The sequence below is a fragment of the Podarcis muralis genome, chromosome 13 (genome assembly GCF_964188315.1).
Source record: "Podarcis muralis chromosome 13, rPodMur119.hap1.1, whole genome shotgun sequence".
Taxonomy (NCBI): domain Eukaryota; kingdom Metazoa; phylum Chordata; class Lepidosauria; order Squamata; family Lacertidae; genus Podarcis; species Podarcis muralis.
The window spans coordinates 8,909,387-8,935,861 of record NC_135667.1 but is presented as its reverse complement, the minus strand read 5'-3'; the positions used below and the strand labels follow the sequence as shown (position 1 = coordinate 8,935,861).

Sequence of the window (26,475 nt, the reverse complement as noted above, 5' to 3'; positions counted from 1 at the left end):
GGGCTCGGCCACGTGTCCTTGCCCTCCCAGCACTCTCCTACCTCTCCTCCTTAGTGGCAGTGGCAGCAGTGGTGTGGCAAGGTTGGGGCTCCCCTCTTTTTTCTCCTTCCTCTTTCTCTCTCTTCCTTCTCCTCTTCTCCTCCTTCTTCCTGTGTCGGCTCTGGGGCAGTCGGCCAGGTGGCTGGGCACTCTCACTCCTGGCTCAATTTGGGTCACGCAGGGGATCAGCGGTTCCCTCAGTTGACGTGCTGGACACCCCCGGTTTCCCCTCGGCAGTGGCAGCAGCAGTCTCAGCAGCCTGGAGCTAGCCTGGTAGCACAGTTGGCTTTGGCTGGCTTCAGGAACTGCTCGCTGCCATGGCGCCCGCCATTTTGCCTCACCGGAAGTCCCCATATGATGTGTCTTGTGCCGTAGAACCAATCACGCAACATTCATTCCCTACTAATAAATCTACAACACTTAAAACATAAATCTGGGGACATTAAATGAAATCCAGGGACAGATTTTGTCCGGGGACAGATTTGTAAATCCGGGTACTGTCCCCAGGAAAAGGGGACTTCTGGTAACCATAATGTAGCTGGGAGCAAAGATCAGGAGGAAGTGTACAGCCCCTCGCCCTTTGAGGCATGCATAACACACAAACAGTTCTTTAAAAGTGTGGGGGGTAGTAGATGCAGTTTCCAATAACACACATAGCCCAAAATTTACAAACACTGTGCTATACAGTAATAAAGGGAGAAATAATGCAGCTCTGTAGCACAAAGCACTGCACTGATTGGCTTATGTAAATTACAATGCTCCATCACAGGAAGTTGACTAAAAATGGCAATTGGTATTGTGGGCTGATGGGGAAATGGAACAGCAAATGAACCTTGATGAGGAGGCCTGTAGATAATTTTAAACACATATCTATAATCATTACTTAACTTCCTACCCTATACATACTACATAAATTGACAAAAACAGATTATTTAATTCTTTGCCCTTATTAGTTGTTCTCTGTTGTTCAGCTCAGGCCTGAGCAGAATGATGTAGCATTTAGGGGAAAAGATGCAACCCAGTAACCCAGCACTGGAGGCCAAGATGGAGAAGATCTCCACAGCCACCATGTATTTTCCTCTTGTGCTTAGGTAGGTTGGAACGAAGGACACCCACACGCAACAAAATGCCAGCATGCTGAAGGTAATGAATTTGGCCTCATTAAAACTATCAGGCAATTTCCGGGCTAAAAATGCCACAATGAAGCTGACAATGGCCAAGAGGCCCAAATAGCTCAGGACACTATAAAACATGGCAACTGACCCTTCATTACATTGTACAATGATTTCTCCAACTACCGAGTGCATGTCTAAATCAGGGAACGGGGGAGAGGTTCCAAGCCACCCAATACAAATACTTGCTTGAATAAGGGAACATGAAAGGACAATGGCTTGACCCAATCCTTTGCCTACCCACTTCATCAACCTGGAGCCTGGCTTTGTGGCTAAGAAAACAAGAACCACGGTGATGGTTTTGGCCAACACACAAGAAACAGCCACTGAGAAGATGATGCCAAAAGTGGGTTGACGGAGAAGGCAGGTCACTTTTCCAGGTTGTCCAAGGAATAGCAAAGAAGAGAGGAAGCAGAGCAGGAGGGAGATGAGGAGAGTGTAGGTGAGGCCTCGGTTGTTGGCTTTGACAATGGGAGTATCTTTGTGCTTAATAAAAGTTCCTAGTACCAAAGTTGTGATTAGGGAAAAGGCTAGGGCAACTGAGGCAAAACTGATCCCTAAAGGTTCCTCATAAGAAAGGAAGTTTCTAGATTTGGGGATGCAGCCATCTCTGTAATTGTTTGGATATTGATCTTCTGGGCATTTGAAGCAGTCAACCATATCTGAAAAAATAGAAAAAGGTTCCATTTCAGTGTCAATCCATGTTTAGTTTGGAGAAGGATTCCTTTGCCTGAAACACATATGTTTCAGTGGGTGGCCATATGAAAATGAGTTTTAATAGCCTCTTTTTTAATCTTATGGCTATCATCATTTAGCTACTGTGTATATTCTGGTTGTGTTTAAATAACTCCCATGAAAATTTTATACTTTACTCCATGTGAAAATCAGGAAAAATTATAACCCACCCTCCCCTTTATTTGGCAGAATTTGGAGGCTTAGTATAGGGATGGGGGAAAAAACCATTTCAGTTCATATTTAAAGGTGAATGTCATGGTCGCTTTTGAATTCTCTCTCTGATTAATCTCAGGGAGCATATCTTTACATTCCACAGTTCTGGGCTGATGTCAGAAAACACCCATTTTCCAGGCACCACCCTGTGATATTCTTTAGACCCAGTTGACCGCATGAGTAAAATTTCATGTCAGCATGACTTGTTGACCAAGTGTTTACATGCACATTATGATGATTTAACACAAGGCACAAAATCCAAATTATGTTTGGGGGATTGGCGGGGGTGGGGTGGGGAGAGTTTTCTACTTCACCTACCATTCTCTTCTGAAATCCTCCCTTCGGGACATGGAACACAGTCATAACAGCAAAAAAGATTCCCTTCCTTTTCTTTTTTCTGGTGGCCAGGATGGCAATGTTCACTACACAAAGAAAGAGGCTGCACCTATTGACAGACAGGAAGGAGATTTGCGGTGATAGAAATGTTCTTTCACATTTTGTCTATTTATCTATCCATCTGTGCTATGATTCACACCATAGTAGCTGAGGAAGGCAGAAACTGAAACATTTAATATTTAAGAATAAATATTTGTATTGTTATTCACTGTAATAAATATATACATATACAGATGTAGATACATGTACCACATTTTCCCATGTATAACACGCCCTCGTGTATAAAACGCCCCCTATTTGGAGGGGACAAAAATTTAAGAAAATGGGGGGAGATGGCCCAGAGTTGTTGTGCTATTTTCAGGAGGAAATGACAAAAACCACTAACCTAAAGGACAAACACTGACGATCTCTCGCGTCGCCAAGCCAAATTGCGTCTGCACAGTATATACTTTTCTTTTTCAACTACTGATCTGCAACTACTTGATCTGCAGATCAAGAAGATGGTGTCTCAATAATTACCATATTCCAAAGAAACAGAAAGTGCCTACTTGTACACATTCAGAATATAGTACATGGATTCTAGCAGATTTCTATGGTACTTATGCAAGACATGCTTAGACTTGCATATATAGCTTTCAGAATGGTGTGAAAAGTGTTCAGCACTTGCAGCTACTTTTAGAGCACCTGGACAGCCTTCAGAACCACAGATTAGCACCTTAGAAGTTTTCAGGGAAGTTTTTAATATTTAACGCTGTACTGTTTTTAACACTTGATTGGGAGCCGCCCAGAGTGGCTGGGGAAACTCAGCCAGATGGGCGGGGTATAAATAATAAATTATTATTGTTGTTGTTGTTGTTGTTGTTGTTGTTGTTGTTGTTAGAGTAGTCTTCAACTTTTTCAGATCCAATGCCCACCTTTAACCCAAACATGCTCCTGAAGATTCATTTCCTAATATTCATCAACTTTTTGTATGGTAGTAGTGCTGCCATTGTGACCTACATAAGATTAGACAATGACTCAATAGTGGAACTGACCCATCGGTAGAAAACCAATGATCTAGATAAGAGAACGCTGCCCAAGAACACACCAAAATCCCCACCTGGTTAAAACCTCTGTGCCACACAATTATATCTTCGTTAAGAAAGAATCCATTTTCTCCAAGAGCATTGAGATCCTCCACTCTTCCAACTTTGACCCTCTGAAAAGATGTGTTTGGGAATGTGATCATATTCATTACGTCAAACCCACCTCTTACTTCATTGTTTCCATTAAAGGAAATAGTTTCTCCAGCTGAGTTGTTGAATGAAGTGCTCTGAAGTAAGAGGTGGAGCTAATGGAAAGAAGGAAGGCTCTTAGAAGTGTAGTCATATTGCAGTAATAAATATTGTGCAGCATGAAGCAATAGGAAGCATGAAAGCTGACTCCTTTTGGAATGAAATATTGTCCAGACCTATAAAAATTTACAGTGGTACCTCAGGTTAAGTACTTAATTCGTTCCAGAAGTCTGTACTTAACCTGAAACTTTTCTTAACCTGAAGCACCACTTTAGCTAATGGAGCCTCCCCCTGCTGCCGCGCCGCCAGAGCATGATTTCTGTTCTCATCCTGAAGCAAAGTTCTTAACCTGAAGCAATATTTCTGGGTTAACAGAGTCTGTAACCTGAAGCGTATGTAACCGGAGGTACCACTGTACTTGCAGAATTGTTTTCAAAAGAGAACAAAAACATCAAAGATTTATCCAAATAATTGTGTTGTAATCCAGTATTATTGTTGTTGCCTTTATTGTTAATATCATCGTCACCATCTTAACACTAAATAAGCTGTTAATTTGTAGAGACATTACCTGCCAGGGATGAAGATCCTGAAGATCAAATTTTCTGCTACCTACCATTCCTCTGTGCTTAGATCTACTTGAGTAAATGGCATGCAAAGCATGAGCAACGGCATAGACAGCATTGTAGATATTATAGCTGTGGCCAGTCATGTCCATTTCAAACAGAGGCCTAGGAAGACTATCTAGCCTCTCATCTCCACTACATGTCCCATCAGCCTGCACTGTCACCTTCGGATTTGGAAATGAACATTTCAAATGCTTGCTCCCAGAAATCCTTGAAAAAACCATCTCCTTTGTTCCAGCCAGGTTTTATGTTCTGAATAAATTTATCAAATTGTGGAAGCTCTTTTGAGTGAATGGTGAAGGAAATGGCACCTTGGAACAGCTGAAAATCCAAGGGTCGCTGAAAGGTTGTTGTTATGAAATCAATCTGAGATGTCAAAATCCACACCTTTCTAACTGATGACTTCTCTATATTTCCAGGGTACTGTAGTGCTATAAAAGCTCTCAGCCATATCATTGTCAAAGACTGTCCATTGATGATGCATGTATTGGTTCCATCATCTGTGAAAAATGCACGCATACTTGAGTATAGATCAACAATTTCATCCACTTCATTCCACTTGTTTTGGGCTGGGAGTCTTTGAGTGAAGGCTGAACAGATTCCATGCTGGGAAAACAATAGTTCTAACATCTGCAAGAAATGTTCTCCACTGTCATCATCTGCAGCAAAGAGTCCAACCCATGACCATCCAAAGTGCTTAAGTAAGTTGATAATTCCCATATACTGGTGAGCTTCATTTGGAACCATGCGATACAATGATTGCAACTGTGTCATCTCTCTGCCCTCTAGGGCTAACGAGCCATAAGTGATCTATAAGGAAATGTACACATTTCTTAGATAAAAGCTAGGAGCCACCCATGTGTGGTTAAACAAATATAAAATGAAAGACTTTGTAGCTTTGTCAAGAACTCTTTGGGGTGAATTTTCTCAAGTCACTGGCATGCAGTGCAATTTTTGGTTGTTTCCTTTTCAGTAATATCCCGTTTAACTTACTCCCAGAATAATGAATAATGTTAAGGGTTGTATACAACTAAGTTGATTCAGAGTAGACCCATTAAAATTAATGGAACTGATTCAGTCATGAATATTAACTTTAGTGGGTCTACTCTGAGTAGGACTATTATTAGAAGCATCACAAAATTTAGAAACTTATACCTACTCCTGGAACAATGGATTAAATTAACATCATAGTAAGTTATGACTTTTGACTAGACTAAATTATAACATTCTTTTATGCAAAACACTTCATTTTAATGAAAGATATAAACCGATTATTTATTAAATGCTGCTTGCATAACATAATTTGGGAAGGGGGAAGAATGAAATACTCGCAGACTACAACATTTAGTTTTTAGGGTCTGGAAGCTAACGAATACAGTTAAAATGAACAACACAGCAAGGATAAAGGAAGGTAGATAACTTATTTATTTATTTATTTATTGAATAACGGATTGTATTTGTTTTGCATTTATGAGATCCTCCAAAGAATTTCATTACACTTCTTTCGGCAGCTGGAAAACTTTGAGATGCCAGATGCATTGAGTGACTGATAGCTTGAAATAATAGTGATAGTAATAATAATAGAAATAATTTGTACAAGAAATACCCATTTGTATATATTATTAGGGGTATTATGAATTATTTGCATATATTTAAGGCAGTTCATGAATGCCTAATCTATGAATATTTATGAGTATTGTAGGCTCTGTTTTGCTTTTGCTTTCCTTTGCATTACTTATATCATAAAGTAACATACAAATTAAAAACAGCAATAACCACTTCTTCTAAGAGAAGGGTGCATTTGGTGAATGTCATCACACCCTCATGTGATTATCCTACCTGAGGAATCTTGTAGAGACCTATAATTCCTGTCATAAGAGAAGAGGTATCCGAATCATATCCCCCAATGACAGCTATGAGGTTTTTCTGGGTGTCACATTTATAGTTGGGGACAAATGTGTGTGATTTGAAGAGCAGGTCCAGAGTGGTACGGTAGGTCATCCTTCGATTGGAGTAGCTGTCATGGATGTGGAATCCTAGAGTGACATTTGTCACGATGCTGGGATTCCTGTTGATCTCATAGACGCTGTATGCCAAGGCTAGGATGTGCTGGTAGAACTTGGTCAACAAACTGCCAATAAAGATAAATCAGTGGATTTCTTATTCATTGATTAATTTCAACAGTTTATATGCAACATAGGGATGCGGGTGGCGCTGTGGGTAAAAGCCTCAGTGCCTAGGACTTGCCGATCGAAAGGTCGGCGGTTCGAATCCCCGCGGCGGGGTGCGCTTCGGTCCCAGCGCCTGGCAACCTAGCAGTTCGAAAGCACCCCCGGGTGCAAGTAGATAAATAGGGACCGCTTACCAGCGGGAAGGTAAACGGCGTTCCGTCTGCTGCGCTGGCTCGCCAGATGCAGCTTGTCACGCTGCCACGTGACCCGGAAGTGTCTGCGGACAGCGCTGGCTCCCGGCCTATAGAGTGAGATGAGCGCACAACCCTAGAGTCTGGCAAGACTGGCCCATACGGGCAGGGGTACCTTGCTAAGCCATGAACAATGAGATTATAAAACTTATATGAAAGGGATCAAATCAGTTAACACTACAAAAAAAAAGGAAAGAAAGTAACCCAAAACACCTGTTGTTGAAAGGACAAGAACACTAGAAGTTCAAAAGGGAAGTTGCCAATCTAATATTAGCTGGAGGGGTTCCCCAGAATTGGGCCCACAACAGGGCTCCAGGTAGCTATGAGCCATGTGTCTAAGCCACCACCAATAGTGACTTTGCTCTCCTCTCTCAAATAATATTGGAACCTGGAAACCAAGACTGAAGTTTGGAGCAAATACTCTTTGGTGAGAGAACTCATGCAGATATTTTAGATCACAAAACATGCAGCGAAACAGAAAAGTAAAGAAAGCATTGGAATATGGGCTTCAAAACCTTTAAAATGTGCCCTTCCTGAAAGGTCCCCTTTTAGACACCTTTTCCAAGTTAAAGGGCGTGGAGATAGACCACTTGTTTCATAGAATCATAGAATCATAGAATCATAGAATCATAGAGTTGGAAGAGACCACAAGGGCCATCGAGTCCAACCCCCTGCCAAGCAGGAAACACCATCAGAGCACTCCTGACATATGGTTGTCAAGCCTCTGCTTAAAGACCTCCAAAGAAGGAGACTCCACCACACTCCTTGGCAGCAAATTCCACTGTCGAACAGCTCTTACTGTCAGGAAGTTCTTCCTAATGTTTAGGTGGAATCTTCTTTCTTGTAGTTTGGATCCATTGCTCCGTGTCCGCTTCTCTGGAGCAGCAGAAAACAGCCTTTCTCCCTCTTCTATGTGACATCCTTTTATATATTTGAACATGGCTATCATATCACCCCTTAACCTCCTCTTCTCCAGGCTAAACATGCCCAGCTCCCTTAGCCGTTCCTCATAAGGCATCATTTCCAGGCCTTTGACCATTTTGGTTGCCCTCCTCTGGACACGTTCCAGTTTGTCAGTGTCCTTCTTGAACTGTGGTGCCCAGAACTGGACACAGTACTCCAGGTGAGGTCTGACCAGAGCAGAATACAGTGGCACTATTACTTCCCTTGATCTAGATGCTATACTCCTATTGATGAGGCCCAGAATTGCATTGGCTTTTTTAGCTGCCGCGTCACACTGTTGGCTCATGTCAAGTTTGTGGTCAACCAAGACTCCTAGATCCTTTTCACATGTACTGCTCTCAAGCCAGGTGTCACCCATCTTGTATTTGTGCCTCTCATTTTTTTTGCCCAAGTGCAATACTTTACATTTCTCCCTGTTAAAATTCATCTTGTTTGTTTTGGCCCAGTTCTCTAATCTGTCAAGGTCGTTTTGAAGTGTGATCCTGTCCTCTGGGGTGTTAGCCACCCCTCCCAGTTTGGTGTCATCTGCAAATTTGATCAGGATGCCCTTGAGTCCATCATCCAAGTCGTTGATAAAGATGTTGAATAAGACCGGGCCCAAGACAGAACCCTGTGGCACCCCACTAGTCACTCTTCTCCAGGATGAAGAGGAACCATTGATGAGCACCCTTTGGGTTCGGTCAGTCAGCCAGTTACAAATCCACTGAGTGGTAGCATAGTCAAGACCACATTTTACCAGCTTCTTTACAAGAATATCATGGGGCACCTTGTCAAATGCCTTGCTGAAATCAAGGTAGACTACATCCACTGCGTTCCCTTCATCTACCAGGCTTGTAATTCTGTCAAAAAACGAGATCAGGTTAGTCTGACATGACTTATTTTTCAAAAATCCATGCTGACTATTGGTGATCACAGCATTCCTTTCTAGGTGCTCACAGACTGTTTGCTTAATGATCTGCTCCAGAATCTTCCCTGGTATTGATGTCAGACTGACTGGGCGGTAATTATTTGGGTCCTCTCTTTTCCCCTTTTTGAAAATAGGGACAACATTTGCCCTCCTCCAGTCTGCCGGGACTTGGCCTGTTCTCCAGGAATTCTCAAAGATGACTGCCAGTGGTTCTGAAATCACATCTGCCAGTTCTTTTAATACTCTTGGATGCAGTTCATCTGGCCCTGGAGACTTGAATACATCTAGACTAGCCAAGTATTCTTGTACTATCTCCTTAGTTATTCTGGGCTGTGTTTCCTCTGCTGAATCATTTGCTCCAAATTCTTCAGGTCGGGCATTGTTTTCTTTATCGGAGAAGACTGAGGCAAAGAAGGCATTGAGGAGTTCAGCCCTTTCTGTGTCCCCTGTTTGCATTTCACCATCTTCTCCTCTGAGAGACCCCACGGTTTCTTTGTTCTTCCTTTTGCTACGAACATACCCATAAAAGCCTTTTTTGTTGCTTTTAACCTCTCTAGCAAGCCTGAGTTCATTTTGTGCTTTAGCTTTTCTGACTTTGTGTCTACACGTGCTGGCTATTTGTTTGAATTCCTCTTTGGTGGTTTCCCCCCTTTTCCATTTTTTGTACACATCCTTTTTTAATCTTAACTCAGTTAAAAGTTCTTTAGATAGCCACCCTGGCTTCTTTAGGCACCTTCCATGTTTCCGTCTCATTGGTATTGCCTGAAGTTGTGCTTTTACTATCTCCCTCTTAACAAACTCCCAGCCATCTTGAACTCCCTTTCCTTTTAGTATTACTGTCCATGGGATCTCACCCAGCACTTCCCTAAGCTTTATGAAGTCGGCTTTCTTAAAGTCGAGAAATTGAGTCCTAGTATGCTTGGCTGCTCCTTTCCGCTGTATAGTAAACTTCAGAAGAGCATGATCATTCGCGCCTAATGATCCTTCCACTTCTACCCCACTAACCAGGTCATCGACATTGGTTAGGACCAGATCTAAAATGGCTGTTCCTCTTGTTGCTTCTCCCACTTTCTGGACAATGAAGTTGTCTGCAAGGGCAGTGAGGAATCTGTTTGACCTTATGCTCTTGGCTGAGTTTGACATCCAACAAATATCCTGGTAATTGAAGTCCCCCATTACTACTATCTCCCTTCCTTTTGCATGCTTGGCCATCTGTTCCAGGAAGGCATCATCTATGTCCTCCGTTTGGCTTGGGGATCTATAGTAAACTCCCACAATGAGGTCACTGTTATTCTTCTCTCCCTTAATTTTGACCCAAATGCTCTCACTTTGGCTTTGAGGTTCTAAATTTTGGATCTCTTCACAGGTATACACATCCCTGACATATAACGCCACTCCTCCTCCTTTCTTGTCTGGTCTGTTTCTTTGAAATAGATTGTATCCCTCCATTATTACATTCCAATCGTGGGATTTATCCCACCAGGTTTCAGTGATTCCTATTATGTCATATTTAGTTTGCTGTACCAGGAGCTCAAGCTCATCTTGTTTATTTCCCATGCTTTGCGCATTAGTGTACAGACATTGAAGTCCATTAATCATTCCCCCGTGTCTCTTATTTAAGGATTTTCTCCTCCCACCACTAGGTCTGCATGCTCTTTGCTCCATTCGGTCTATGACATTTGGATGATCATCTTCATCAATTGATAGACTCCTACCTTCAGGAGCACTGTCTCCCTCCCCCACATTAGTCAGTTTAAAGCCCTCCTGATGAGGTTTCTGAGATTTTTTGCAAAAACATTCCTCCCAACCGTTGTGAGGTGCAGCCCATCGCTTGCCAGAAGTCCATCTTCAAGAAACTGCATTCCGTGATCTAAGAATCCAAACCGTTCCTGTTTGCACCATTTGCGAAGCCAGTTGTTCACTTCTACTATTTTTCCCTCTCTCCCTGGGCCACGTCGTTCAACTGGGAGGACAGATGAGATGACAATTTGTGCATTTAATTGCTTCAATTTCCTGCCCAGAGCCTCGTAATTTCTTTTGGTCAGTTATAAAACAGTTTTTCTTACAAAACTCTTCAAAGTTCAGATTCATGCAATTTTTATACAGCAGTCATAAAAGAAGCAGAAGCAGTTAAAAACATTGCTTAGTTATAAAAGGTAAAGGTTTCTAAATTATCAGTACAAAAAAGTACTGCTGGTTTTAAAGGAGGATTTCCTTTTAAAATACAACAACCGTAATAACTGCATATTTATGAATCTTGAAAGACTCTTTCTATTTACAGTGATAAGATTGTAACTCTTAAGTTCCCCACCCCCTCTCATTTCTTCATGTTTTGTGATTCTACGGTTGTGATGGAAACTGCAGATATGTGGCACAGCATCTACCTTGCATGCAGAAACTCCCAAGATCAGTCCCTTTTTTATTCAGGTAGGTCTTTCAAAAGCTCCTGCCTGAAGCCCAGTCAGTATAGACAATATTTAGTTAGATGGCCCAATGGCCGCACAGCTTCCTATGACCATTTAGAATTGTGGCACACACATCCAGCCCATCTGCACCAGCATCAATGCATTGCGTCAATCACACATGGTTAAAAGGTAAAGGTAAAGGTACCCCTGCCCGTACGGGCCAGTCGTGTCCGACTCTGGGGTTGCGTGCTCATCTTGCTCTAGAGGCCTTGAGCCGGCGGCGTCCGAAGACACTTCCGGGTCACGTGGCCAGCCTGACGAAGCTGCTCTGGCGAGCCTGCACCAGCGCAGCACACGGAAACGCCATTTACCTTCCCGCTATAAAGTGGTACCTATTTATCTCCTTGCACTTAAGGGTGCTTTCGAACTGCTAGGTGGGCAGGAGCTGGGGCCGAACGACGGGAGCTCACCCCGCCACAGGGATTCGAACCATACGATCGGCAAGTCCTAGGCCCTGATGTTTTACCCACAGCGCCACCCGCGTCCCCATTCTTTTAGAAAATGATGATGATGATGAAAGGGTGAGTTCCAACCAAGTTGTACTCAGAGTGATTTATCCAGTGTTTGTCCTACTCAGACTAGACCCATTGAAACAACTACACCAAAGATGCCTGAGAAAGCTTAGCAGTCATGGGGTAACAAAAGAGGTTCTTTTGTGGACCAGGAATTGATTAAGAGACAGGAAGCAGAGTGTAAGATTGAGCCAACAATTCTGATGGGTGTGGGGAGGATGTATAAAGTGGAGTCCTCTAAGGATCAGTATTGGGACCTGTGCTTTCTAACTAGTTCACAAATGACCTGGAGTTAGGGGTGAGCAGTGAAGCAGTTAAGCTTGCTCAGGGTGGATGGAAAGTAGATAAAGTCCCTACCAGAGAGTAATGGCAAATCAAGCTGTTGGAGTACGCCGGAATGGCAAAACGGACTGGTAAGCTCAGGAACCAAGAAGACAAAAACGTCAATAAAGAATGGGAAAAATTTGTAATTTATTTAAGAGACCACTGTAGGCAGATGGAAACATTAGCAGGATTTTAATAACACTCGTAATGTGGCAATTATCATGGACAATATGGAGAGATATAAAACATGGATTATGGAATAGTATGCAGTTGAAAAGGTTGAAAGAAGGAGCCATGGGGGGGCGGAGTCTGGAGATTCAGAGAAATTTCTATACAGTGGTACCTTGGGTTAAGTACTTAATTCGTTCTGGAGGTCCGTTCTTAACCTGAAACTGTTCTTAACCTGAAGCACCACTTTAGTTAATGGGGCCTCCCGCTGCTGCCGCACTGCTGGAGCACGATTTCTGTTCTCATATTGAAGCAAAGTTCTTAACCTGAGGTACTATTTCTGGGTTAGTGGAGTCTGTAACCTAAAGCGTATGTAACCTGAAGCATATGTAACCCGAGGTACCACTGTATATGGATATGTATTTGGTATTGTTATAATTCTATACTTGTAAAATCAAATAAAAATAACCCCCCCAAAAAAAATAAAATAAAAGATTGCTCAGGGTGGCCAAAACAAAAAGGGATTGTGGAATTTTAATGTCAGATATACACTCATGGTGTCTGACCAAAAACGAGATCTTGAGGGACTGAAAATACAGCTGCTGCTGTCACAGTGGCATTATACAAATCTACAGTGCCACCACAATAATTAAAGCATTGTGTACAGTTCTGGTAACCTCACCTCAAAAAGAACACTTTAGAGTTGTGAGAAAATCAGAATCAGGCAGCCAGAATGATGAAGGGGATGAAGCAACTCCCCTGTGAGGAAATGTTGCACCATTTGTTGTTTTTAATTTGCAGAAAAGGCGAGTAAAAAGTACATAAAATTATTCATGGTACTCTGAAAGTGGATAGAGAAAACTCACTAAACCCTAAAACTCAGGGGCATCCAGAAATCTTCGAATAAAGTACTTCTGGACACAGCACTATGGCATTCAATCCCCAAAAGAGTGGTGATTACAAGCAATGCAGTTTGCTTTAAATGAGGATTAGACAAATTCATAGAGGATAAGGCTATCAGTGAGTTCTAGACATGATGGGTGTCTTCTAGTTCCATTGCTAGTACTGTTTCTGAATACCTGGAAACTGCAGGATGGGGGAATGATGTTGCACTCAGGTCCTGCTTGCAAGATTGCAATAGGCATTTGGTTGGTCACTGTGAGAACTGAACACTGGACAATATGGGCCATTGGCCTGATCGAGAAGACTCTTATGCTCTCCTTGGGGCCGAATACCGTAAGTTCATTAACAACCCACTATTTTACCCATTGAAATAAATTGATTTAACTTACTTTAGTCAATTCCTTTCAATGTGTCTGCTCCTAGTATGACCTAATTCCCTTATTGACCTCCCCCACCCCACCCCAAACCAATCCAAGCTTTGCAAAGCAGAAGCAGCTGTCATCATGGGGGAAATGGATATTAGATATCTGGTCAAAGAAAATCCACACCAAAAATCAAACAGCTTCTGAGATGGGTGTTCCCGGAATAACTGCTCATCAGAAGTGTAAATGATCTGGGAAGTCATTCCACCGATGATGAGGCCACCTGGCTGGTACCACTCATGCGGAATAGGGAAGGGCTCGTTTTCAGGGCACTTCACAGCTGTTATTTTCTGTGCCCTTCTTGGCAAAAGAAGCAGAACCACCATTAGCCACAACATCCTAGCAGCAAGGCTTCTCTTCAACTGCAGGCTGTGCCTTCTCAAAAGCAAAATCTTGACGTATAAAGGCTAAGCAGACTCTGCATATTCAGCTCCTAAAAGGATACTCTGCAGCCTTGCTTTCAGAATCCAGAAAGTTGCAAATTAATGCCTTGTCAGTGATGAAATGTCAGTGATGAAACTGACAGAGCCCTGCCAGCCTCTTGATCTTACTCCCAGCTTCCAATGGTGCAGAGTTTTATTTAACTTGTTTCTCATTTCTGTGCCTTCCAGAAAGCCCTGGAGGTTTATCCAGATGAATAATGGGATAATTGCTGGGGGTCATAATTATTGTCTGTAGGACTGAAGCTCTCTGTACAACTCTTTGCACCATAATATGTTGCTCCCGCCCACACTGTATCACAAGCCTGTTCTTCTCATCAGAAGCTTCCAGGCTGAGCAAATATCAACAACAAAGTGAAGCCCCAAGGGAAGGGTGGCTAACCTTAGGCCATCTAGGTATCACTAGACTACAAAGCCTATCATCCTTTACTGACCATTGGCCATGCTGGCTGAGGCTGATGGGAGGCATTTAGAGGGCTGTAGGCTCATCTCACCTGTTACAAGATGAAGCCACCAGCTTCATATGCTGTGCAAAAGAGTGTTAATTTTGACAAGAAAGTGAAGCTAGCAAGTGACGCCATATTTTTCCTCACCACGGTACCTGCATAGTGAACTGCTCAAGCGGATTGTGTGACAATATGATCCCAGAGAAGAACAGAAGAGTAGAACTTTTCATGGTGGCAAACTAAGCAGCAAGGGGTGGTAGTGGTGGTGGTGATGGTGATGGTGATGGTGCCTGCAGGAACATGCAGGAGAGATGAAGCATTGTAACTCCCCCACCCGTGCCCTTCTCCATAAGGTCCATGCAGGGTGGGATGTGGTTGGCTCTTTATGGTGGAAACAGAGACTCAGGCTAGGCCAGAGAGGAACACCTTTTCTGACAGAGATCTTCTCTTCACCAGATGGCCTGGAGACCCACTGCTGCCAATTAGGATGCAGCAGAAGCTGCTCAGTGATTAGGAATGTGGCCAGAAGTGGCAGTCAGCCAGCTTGGAGTTATTCAGGATGATTACTAGAGAGCTGTGTGACCTGCCCTGCCCGTTCTTCTGTGATTTGCCTGGGTCACATTTTGGCCATGGGCTGGGTAAGTGAGAAAAAGCAAACCAGAAGTGAAGGCAGGCAGGCAGGTGATTAGGGAGGCAGAGAACTGTCCCCTTGTTGCTGGCACTGCTAGCTGGAAGAGAGGGATAAAGGGAAAATAGGCCCTGTTCTGCTATGGCTGCTGCCCAAAGAGAATCACCCAGCAGCAACCTGGGTGGTACCTGGTGTGGAAAATGTCTTGTTACCCCCCCCCCATTGATCCCCCCCCCTGCAAAAATGATTTTATGTTCTTTCATATTTTCTTACAAAGGAATGTGGCTTCTGGGCCTCTGATAACAAGGAGGCGACTGTGGACAGATACTTAAATCTACAGGATGGGCTGTGTTTTGGCTTGTGTTATTTTATTTATATTTATTGTTTATTTATTTAATAAAATTTATTTTTAAAAACCTGCAAAGTGAACCTTTTTTTTGAAAATGCCTGCTCCACTGAACTGAAATTTCAGCCTTCACGACATAGGAAAACGGCCAATCAAACAGCTATTTTTGTGGAGGAGGCTCAAGATATTAACTGATATGCATGAAATTTCATATATAGCTATATAATCCCTAGTGTAGTAAAATAAGACCTTTGGAGCAGGCATTTTCAAAAAAAAGTTTTTTATGAACCGCCCTAGCAGGGCAGTAATTGTTCCTTGATAATTTGTCAGACCCCCCCTGAAAGGGAGGGGCAAAATGGTTTGCTTGCAGAGGATTTAGAAGTGTCTAGCATACAGCCTAATATACAGGATCTAGATATAACTAGGCTAGTTTAATTAACTTTTGACACTTACTGATTCTAGAGATCGAGCACTGTCAAGCCACATGGTTTGGCTTAATACACATGTGTCTGGCAATTTCCAGTTTTAACACTCTAAGTCTTAATGAAAATTCTAACACCTAGAAACTCATAACACTAATAATATTAATAACCACTCCACTTCGTAAGAACAGCATACAGAAGTCCCAGTCTCAGGTCTAGCTTCTTGCTTTTCATTGAAGAGTGAAGCAGGGAAAAAGGTGGAGGAAGGAAAAAGTCTAGGAAATCCAGTGCCCTTAGTAACCTTTCTCAACACTAACATCCAGCGTTGAGGGCCTTCTGGCAATTCGCTCATTGTAAGGTTACAGGAGGGACGCGGGTGGCGCTGTGGGTAAAACCACAGTGCCTAGGACTTGCTGATCGTATGGTTGGCGGTTCGAATCCCCGCAGCGGGCTGAGCTCCCGTCTTTCGGTCCCAGCTCCTGCCCACCTAGCAGTTCGAAAGCACTCTTAAGTGCAAGTAGATAAATAGGTACCACTTTCTAGCGGGAAGGTAAATGGCGTTTCCGTGTGCTGCTCTGGTGCCGGTTCGCCGGAGCAGCTTTGTCACGCTGGCCACGTGACCCGGAAGTGTCCTCGGACAGTGCTGGCTCCCGGCCTCTAGAGTGAGATGAGCACACAACCCTAGAGTCTGTCAAGACTGGCCCGTTTGGGCAGGGGTACCTTTACCTTTACCTTTAAGGTTACAGGGAATCAGGCAGAGGGCCTTCCTGGTAGTTGCACCCACCTTGTAGAATGCTCTCCTCTCACATGCCAAGGAAACAAACAACTATCTGAATTTTAGAAGACATCTGAAGACAGCCCTTTATAGTGAGGATTTTAATGTTTGATGTTTTAGTGTGGTTTTATAATTTGCTGGAAGCTGCCCAGAGTGACTGGGGCAAAACAGTCAGATGGGCGGCATATAAATAAATAGTAGTAGTAGTAATTGGAAGTAAGTGGAAGTGAGAGCTGGACCATAAAGAAGGCTGATCACCGAAGAATGGATGCTTTTGAATTATGGTGCTGGAGGAGACTCTTGAAAGTCCCATGGACTGCAAGAAGATCAAACATATCCATTCTGAAGGAAATCAGCCCTGAGTGCTCAATGGAAGGACAGATCGTGAAGCTGAGGCTCTAATACTTTGGCCACCTCATGAGAAGAGAAGACTCCCTGGAAAAGACCCTGATGTTGGGAAAGATGGAAGGCACCAGGAGAAGGGGACGACAGAGGATGAGATGGTTGGACAGTGTTCTTGAAGCTACCAGCATGAGTTTGATCAAACTGCGGGAGGCAGTGGAGGACAGAAGTGCCTGGCGTGCTCTGGTCCATGGGGTCACGAAGAGTCGGACACGACTAAATGACTAAACAACAACAACAACAACAACAACAACAACAACAACAACAACAACAACAGTAGTAGTAATAGTAATAGTAGTAGTAGTAGTAGTCATATCATTTAAATTCAAATAGCACATCACAGGACTCCTATATGTTGCCAGTTAGGTAAGAATACCTGTTGGTAATGTGGGCTGCTGGGAATTGAAAAGCAACAGAAGAAACCTGAGGGGAGACAGGTAGAAATATCTCTAAACTTTGTGGTTGTCTTTGCTGCTAAAGCATTTACCTATATATTAAATGAATTGAAAACAAATGGATTCTTTAATTATTTCTCCGTATTAGTTGTTCTCTGTTGTTCAGTTCAGGCCTGAGTACAATGATGTAGCATTTAGGAGAAAAGATGCAACCAAGTAACCCAGCACTGGAGGCCAAGATGGAGAAGATCTCCACAGCAACCATATTTTTTCCTTTTGTGCTCAGGTAGCTTGGCATGAAGGACACCCACACACTGCAAAATGCCAGCATGCTGAAGGTGATGAATTTGGCTTCATTAAAACTATCTGGTAACTTGCGGGCTGTGAATGCCATAATGAAGCTGACAATGGCCAAGAAGCCCATATAGCCCAGGACACAATAAAACATGGCAACTGACCCTTCATTACATTGCACAATTATTTCTCCAGGTACCGACTGCATGTCTAAATCAGGGAATGGGGGAGAGGTTTCCAACCACACAAGACAAATACTTGCTTGAATAAGCAAGCATGAAAGGACAACCCATTGGGCCAGTGGTTTGCCCAAGCACTTCATCAATCTAGATCCAGGCTTTGTGGCTACAAAAGCAAGAACTACGGTGATGGTTTTGGCCAAAACACAAGAAATTGCCATGGAGAAATTAATGCCAAATGTAGGTTGACGAAGAAGGCAGGTTACCTTCCCAGGTTGTCCAAGGAACAGCAAAGAAGAGAGGAAGCAGAGCAGGAGGGAGATGAGGAGAGTGTAGGTGAGGTCTCGGTTGTTGGCTTTGACTATGGGGGTATCTTTGTGCTTAATAAAAGTTCCTAGCACCCAAGTGGTGGTTAGGGAAAAAGCTATGGCAACTGAGACAAAACTGATCCCCAAGGGTTCTTCATAAGTTAGGAAGTTTCTAGATTTGGCAATGCAGCCATCTCTGTCATTATTTGGATACTGATCTTCTGGGCATTTGAAGCAGTCATCCATATCTGAAAATCAGAAAAAGGTTCAATTTCAGTTTCAATTCATGTGTAATTTAAGGGAAAGTGTTACCTTTTCTTGGAAACTTAAGTTTCTGAAACTATTCATATGAAAATGAATTTCAATAGTCTCTCAATCAAACTTATTGTCATAATCATTGGGTTCTGTGTAGATTGTTGTTGTTTTTAAATTAGACTGTGCACTATAATAACCTTTCATGACTTCCTAATGACAACATCTGAAGGCTTAGTCTATGAGAAGAGGAGAAATTTAAAGGTGAATTAAAGGAGAATGTAATGATATATTCTGTTGGTATGGATTTACAAGATGTCTCAAGCAACTGGTGCTTCATACGCAGGAGGGAAAAGGGCATTTCACAGCTTTGGGGCAATGGCAGAAAATGCCCATTCTCCAGTCACCACTCCATGGTATTCTATAGGTTGGGTGTCCTGCCATGAGTACAATTTCATGACAGTATTATTGTTTGGACAAGTGGTTACATGCACACTGGGACAAATTATCACTTATAATAAGGATAAGGATAAGGATAATCTTATTTATACCCTGCCCATCTGGCTGGGTTTCCCCAGCCATTCTGGGTCGCTTACAGCATATATTAAAACATAATAAAACTTCCCAATACAGGATTGCCTGTAAGGTAAAGGGACCCCTGACCGTTAGGTCCAGTCGCAGACGACTTTGGGGTTGTGGCGCTCATCTCGCTTTACTGGCCGAGGGAGCTTCCAGGTCATGTGGTCAGCATGACTACGCCTTTAGATGTCTTATAAAAGTTGTATAGTTCTTTATCTCCTTGACATCTGAAAGGAGAGTGTTCCACAGGGAGGGCACCACTACCAAGCTGTAGTGATAGGGCTGAGTGATAGGGTGGAGATGCTCCTTCAGGTATACTGGGCCGAGTCCCAATGGTCATTGGATATGAAATCTGCATTAAGGTTGTGGGTTGGGGAAATGGTTTCTACATCACCTACCATTCTGTTCTGAAATCTTCCCTTTGGGGCATGGAACACATTCATAGCAACAAAATTTCCCACCTTCCTTCCTTTTCCTCTGATGGCCGGGATGGCAGTGCTCATTACACAAAGAAACAGGCCGCACCTATCCATAAACAGGAAGGGAATTTGGGGCAGAAGAGATATGCACAAGCTCTCACTCACTCTGTCATTTATCTATCCTTTGATTCACACCAGAGTAGCTGAGAAAAATGAATGCTGAAATGTTTTCCTATTATTATTATTTTTGCTTTTAAAAATTAATCTTTGTTTTTGTCAGTCACTGTAATAGAGATAAATATGTAGATCCCTACAGAAACCATACATATTATTTAGCTGCTAATGCATGGCTCAAGAAACTGATATCTCAAGCAATTACCGTATTCCATAGAAGCAGAAAGTACCAATAATAATAATAATAATAATAATTTATTATTTGTACCCCGCCCATCTGGCTGCATTCCCCCAGCCACTCTGGGCAGCTTCCATAGAAACCAAAAATACACTAAAATATCACACATTAAAAACTTCCCTGAACAGGGCTGCTTTAAGATGTCTTCTGAATGTCAGGTAGTTGTTCCTTGGGGAAATCTTACATGGATTCTTCCTGAGCATTACTATATTTAAGTATTCTTAAAAGGGTAAAAAAACCACCTTTGCTTTCAAAGTAGGAATGGAAATATTTAGCATTTGAACTAATATTACATATTTGGATAAGCCACTACAACCTCAGATTAGGCATTCACCTGAATGATCCATGTAGATAAGATTTTTTTTTTCAGATCAGAGATGCACTTTTAAGCAATTATGGATCTTGGTACCCATTTCTTAATATTCTTAATATTTACCAAATTTTTGTATGGTGGTAGTGCTGCTGTTGTGACCCACTTTAGAATAAACAGTGACTCAATGGTGGACCTGACCCACCAATAAAAGTCCAAAGATCTAGATAAGAGAGCAGCTCCCAAGAACATGCACATACCCCCACCTGGTTAAAGCCTGTGTGCCACACAATTATATCTTCATTGAGAAAGAATCCATTTTCTCCAAGAGCATTGGAATCCTCCACTCTTCCAACTTTAACTCTCTGGAAGGATGTGTTTGGGAATGTGATCATATTCATTATGTCAAATCCACCTCTCACTCCTTTGTTCCCATTAAAGGAAACAGTTTCTCCAGCTGAATTGTTGAATGATGTACTTTGAAGAAATAGGTGGAGCTAATTGAAAGAGGAAAATACAGGAGTAGAGATTTGGGTCAGTAGCATATTGCTGACAATGTACTCCAAAACTCTGGATGTTCCCACCCAGTGGTTTCATGTATATGTTAAACAGCATGGTGGATAAAACTGACCCCGGAAGAACCCGACATTGAAGGCTCCATGGGGCCAAACAGAAGTCCCCAAGTATCACCCTCTGGAAGCAACCATCCAAGTAGGACCAGAAGCACTCCAAAGCAGTGTCGCCCACCCCTAACTCAAACAACCATTCCAGGATACCATGATCAATGGTACCAAACCACTGACAGATTCAAGGAGAATTAGCAGGCACACATTTCCCCTGCCTCTTTCCTGAAAGAGGTAATCATACAGGGTGAACAGAAGAAGAAGAAGAAGAAGAAGAAGAAGAAGAAGAAGAAGAAGAAGAAGAAGAAGAAGAAGAAGAAGAAGAGGAGGAGGAGGAGGAGTAGGAGTAGTAGTTTGGATTTGATATCCCGCCTTTCACTTTAAGGAGTCTCAAAGCGGCTAACATTCTCCTTTCCCTTCCTCCCCCACAACAAACACTCTGTGAGGTGAGTGAGGCTAAGAGACTTCAAAGAAGTGTGACTAGCCCAAGGTCACCCAGCAGCTGCATGTGGAGGAGCGGAGATGCGAACCCAGTTCCCCAGATTACAAGACTACCGCTCTTAACCACTACACCACACTGGCTCCTAACACAGAGCAATTTGTGTGACAAAATTGGATTCAAATCTTGATTGAAATGGATCTAGAAATTCAGTTTCCTCCAGGTCAACACACTCAGCTTTCAAACATTAGAGAGGATAATATACTTAGCTAAGTTACTTATTTCTGCAGGCCATCAAATTGTCATATAAACATGGTTTATAAATAAATAAGGGATAGAGAGTGTGCTTTGAATTTTGGAAGTGAGCACTGATTGGATTGGAGTTTTAAATGGGGATTTTGAATGCTGGTGAAGTTGCATTTGGAGTAGAAGTGTGTTGGAAAGGTTGTGGCAGAGTTAGTGAGACATGAAGCATTATTAATGGTAAATGGTTTAGGATAGATGTTGAGGGAAGCTTTTGTTTAGATATATTCAGAAGAGTAGAGTAGGTAGGGATGTTTCTATGAACAAAAGTAGCATCAAAAAGTGCATAATGGAAGCCATATAATTTTGTGCACTGAGTAATTACTTTGGCTTTCAATAAAATTGTTTCCTCATACGCATATGCCTCTCGCTCTAGAGTAATTAATCATTCAGAGACTTTGCATTTGTGGGGTCAGTGAAGGCAGTTGAAAAATCCTCTCCCACTAGTGCCCAGCCTCCCACTGATAGGCATTAGCGTGTTGTGGAGGGGGGAGTGTTGCAAAAGAAGCCATATTTCGTTAAATGTAAGGTGTTTATGTGACCATATAAAAAGAAGAATCAATGCAGTGAGAGAAGAATGATTTCTCCCCCCCCCCAAAAAAAAAAATACAGGATGAAATAAGATTCCACAATTTCATCACCATTCATAAAGGATTGTAGTCTCAACTTTTACAACATTGTGTCTGTGCAATCCTACAAACAAGTTTAGATGTGGGGATATTACCTGCCAAGGCTGGATATCTTGAAGGTCAGATCTTCTGCTACCCACCATTGCTCTGTGCTCAGATCTTGTTGAGTAAATGGCATGCAAAGCATGAGCAACAGCATAGGCAGCATTATAGATATTATAGCTGTTGCCAGTCATGTCCATTTCAAACAGATGCCTAGGAAGACTATTTAGCCTTTCCTCTCTGCTACATGCCCCATCAGCCTTCACTGCCACATTCAGATCTGGAAATGAACAGTCAAATGCTTGCTCCCAGAAATCTTTGAGGAAACCATCTCTTTTGTTCCAGCCAGGTTTTATGTTCTGAAGAAATTCCCCAAACTCCGGAAGCTCTTTTGTGTGAATGGTGAAGGAAATGGCACCTTGGAAGAGCTGAAAACCCAAGGCTCGCTGAAAGCTCGTTGTTATGAAATCAGTCTGGGTTGTCATTATCCACACTTTTCTAAATGTTGACATCTCTGTATTTCCAGGATCTTGCACGGCAATAAAAGCTCTCAGCCATGCCATTGTCAAATACTGTCCATTGATGATGCATGTATTGGATCCATAGCCTAAGAAAGATGCATGGATGCTTGAGAATATAGCAACAACTTCATCCAAGTCATTCCAGTTGTTATGTGCTGGGAGTCTTAGTGTGAATGCTGAACAGATTTCATGCTGGGAAAACAATGCCTCCAGGGTCTGTAAGAATTGTTCTCCACTATCGTCATCTGCAGCAAATAGGCCTACCCATGTCCATCCGAAATGTCGAAGCAAGTGGACAATCCCATTGTACTGGTGGGATTCATTTGGGACCATGTGGTAAAATGATTGAAACTGTGTCGTCTGTCTGTCCTCTAGGGCAAATGAACCATAAGTGAGCTACAAGGTAATACACATATGTCATAGAGGTAAGTATAGAGTCCACCATTAAATTAAATTAGAGTCCATTAAATCAAATCTGATAAAAGACTTTATAACTTTAGAATGATTTAAAGTTAACAACTCTTTTGGATGAATTTTTCCAAAGTTATTCACCTGCGGTGGAACTTTAGTATTTTGCTACTTTCTCATATTCCCTTCAGAAACCTATTCCAGAATGATAATTAAAATTAAGGGTTGCATTCAAATAAGTTTACTTAATATGGAGCCATTAAAATCAACAGACATATCCGTGCCATAATGACCATTTGTTTCCATGACTCTACATTGAGAAAACCAGTATTTGACATAACCCAAAATGCAGAAATTAAACCTACTCAAGAAGTAATAGATGAAACTAGGCTTTTGCAGGTCAGCTGCATCTGCAGGAGTTCCAGACAGATGTAATTAAGTTTTATTTTCTATTAATATTGTTGGCTCTACTACTATTTATTTTGTTTTCTACTACTATTTATTTTGTTTTTGTTTTTCTGTGTATTACTTTCGAACCTAGCAGTTCGAAAGCACCCCCGGGTGCAAGTAGATAAATAGGGACCGCTTATCAGCGGGAAGGTAAACGGCGTTCCGTGTGCTGCGCTGGCTCTCCAGATGCAGCTTGTCACGCTGGCCACGTGACCCGGAGGTGTCTGCGGACAGCGCTGGCTCCCGGCCTATAGAGTGAGATGAGCGCACAACCCTAGAGTCTGGCAAGACTGGCCCGTACGGGCAGGGGTACCTTTACCTTTACCTGTATTACTTATGTCAAAATTAAAGTAAAAAAACAACTAAACCACAACAGAAGAGCAATAACAGTTTACACTCAGAATTTCAAGAGAACATGTAGCTTGGAAATGTCTCCACACTGTCATCTATACATCCTACCTGTGGAATCTTATAGAGACCTAGAATTTCTGCTATCAGAGAAGAGGTTTCTGCATCATAGCCTCCGATGACAGCTACGAGGTTTTTCTGGGTGTCCCATTTGTAGTTGGCAACAAATGTGTGTGATTTGAAGAGCAGGTCCAGAGTGGCACGATAGGTCATCCTTGGATTCGAGTAGCTGTCGAGGATGTGGAATCCAAGTGTGACATTGGTCAAGATGTTGGGGTTCTTGTTGATCTCACTGATGGTGTATGCCAAGGCCAGGACATGCTGGTAAAACTTGATCACCAAGCTGCCAATAAAGTTAAAAGACTATTTCAGAGGACAGTTCTTCAGTATCAGAGGGAAGCATCTTTGCCAAACTACAATTTTTCTGCAAAGAGGATACAAAGTGTATTGTTCTGGGGAGGACATCTGAAGGCAGTCCGGCATAGAGACATTTTTAATGTTTAATGTATGTCTTACTGTGTTTTTATATTTTGTTGGAAGCAGGACAGAGTGGCTGGGGGAACCCAGACAGATGGGCAGGATTCAAATAAAAAATTATGGTGGTGGTGGTGGTAGTGGTGGTGAGACAACCTAGACCCACCTCAGCTGAAAGCTTTCTCAGCGATAGTGTTTGAATTTGCTTTTGTATAGGGAAGTTTTTAAAGTTTGATGTTTGTTAAAAAATTCTAAGGTCTCGAATATAGAATAAATATTCACAAATGTCTAAATATTCACACATATCTAAATCTATAAACCATGTGTCTGAAATAGTACAGGAGAGGAATCCTGAAGCCATTTTAACTCCATAAATGACCTCAAATGTTCCTCTGCAGTAAGGGAGGCAAAGGGGAAAAGCTTCCCCGTTGTTTTTTCACTTACAAATCCTTCAAATCTTGTTCTAAGGTCATGTTTGTGTATGAATAGGATGAGTCTGTGAGCTGGATTCAGGAGCTAAAGTATTAACCATCACAAAAAATGGTCTGACTGCCCAGGTAATGCAATCAGTGACCATTTTGAGATATCCTGTCAGAAAGGATTTTCGTTGTAGACCGCCTCCTATGATGTATGTATGATGTTTTTGAGGTGGTTTTTGGCTAAGAGGCTTGGGCAACGTCAAAAGTCTTTAAAGGCTCTTGCACACTTTTGTTAAGGGTCTCTCCCTCCTTAGAAGGAAGGGAGGGAACTCTAATGCAACAGAAAAAAATTAACATCTGCCTTGCTTTCCACTGGATTCGACCTCCATCCTCTCTTCTCTGACCGATCATGGACTTAGGGGACTCAGTCCCATGGAGAGTTGGGCAGCAAAAGCCAAAGCCCAATTTTTACATCAGCAAACCTTTTCACAGTAAGTCCACTGTCCCTCAGACCTTGTGGGGGGCTGGACTATATATTTTTTTGGGGGGTGAACGAATTCCTATGTCCCACAAATAACCCAGAGATGCATTTGAAATAAAAGGACATGTTCTACTCATGTGAAAACACGCTGATTCCCAGACCGTCCGCAGGCTGGATTTAGAAGGTGATTGGGCCGGATCCGGCCCCCGAGCCTTAGTTTGCCTACCCATGTTTTACATCATGTCCTATTGTGTTTTTAATAATCTGTTGTGAGTTCTCCAGAGTGGCTGGGGCAACCCTGCCAGATGGGCAACTTCTTCTTCTTCTTCTTCTTCTTCTTCTTCTTCTTCTTCTTCTTCTTCTTCTTCTTCTTCTTCTTCTTCTTCTTCTTCTTCTTGAATACCAGTGGAGTGGGGAGCTCTTACTTCTGGGCTTCCCTTAGACATTGGGTTGCTCACTGTGAGAAGATGTTATTGTTCTGATCCAGCAGGTTCTTCTTATATTTTTAATTGAAATGGTTAACTCATTAATCTACTCTGACACATCCCAAAGTTGTAGCCATTGAAATTTATTGACTTTACTTACTGAAATATATATCTTTCAGTGGGTATTCTAACCCAACACTGGATACCACCCTAAATCTCTCGTCAATAATAATAATAATAATAATAATAATAATAATAATAATAATAGTCCAACTTCTAAAGTAGAAGCACCAGTCATCAGGGAGAACGACATATTAATTATCTCTTCAAGAAGACATGGAACGAAAAGAACAAAATTCATACTCTGAAACATCAAATAGCTTCTGAGAAGGGTGCTCCTGGAAGAAAAGTTCCTCGGACATGTAAATGATATGGGAAGCAATTTCACCTATGAGGATGCCACCTGGCTGATACCACTCATGTGGAATAGGGAAGGGACCATTCGCAGGACACGTTTTGCATTCCATTTTAGGCAACAGAAGCAGGAACACAATGAACCACAGCATCCTGGCAGCAAAGCTCCTCTTTCACTGCTGGCTCTCCTGTGTCTTATCTAAAGCAGCATCCTGGCTGGAACAAGATAAACAGACTTTGCATATTTACTTCCAAAGAGGAAACTCTGCAGTCTTACTTTCAGCATCCAAAGAG

General features: G+C 42.3%; 1 protein-coding gene across 1 annotated transcript; it reads right to left on the bottom strand.

The window, feature by feature from the left end:
• Positions 1 to 971: 971 nt before the first annotated feature.
• Positions 972 to 2,586, bottom strand: LOC144325229 (vomeronasal type-2 receptor 26-like). The gene is made up of 2 exons (XM_077917848.1): positions 2,478 to 2,586; positions 972 to 1,873 (listed from the first exon to the last, which is right to left on the bottom strand). Exon 2 carries the CDS (start codon positions 1,869 to 1,871, stop codon positions 972 to 974), a length of 900 nt encoding a protein of 299 aa, XP_077773974.1. The 5' UTR covers positions 1,872 to 1,873; positions 2,478 to 2,586.
• Between the last annotated feature and the right edge of the window lie 23,889 nt (positions 2,587 to 26,475).

What these genes read in the sequence shown, in the direction of transcription:
- LOC144325229 (XM_077917848.1), bottom strand. Translation starts at nt 1,871, where the DNA reads ATGGTTGACTGCTTCAAATGCCCAGAAGATCAATATCCAAACAATTAC.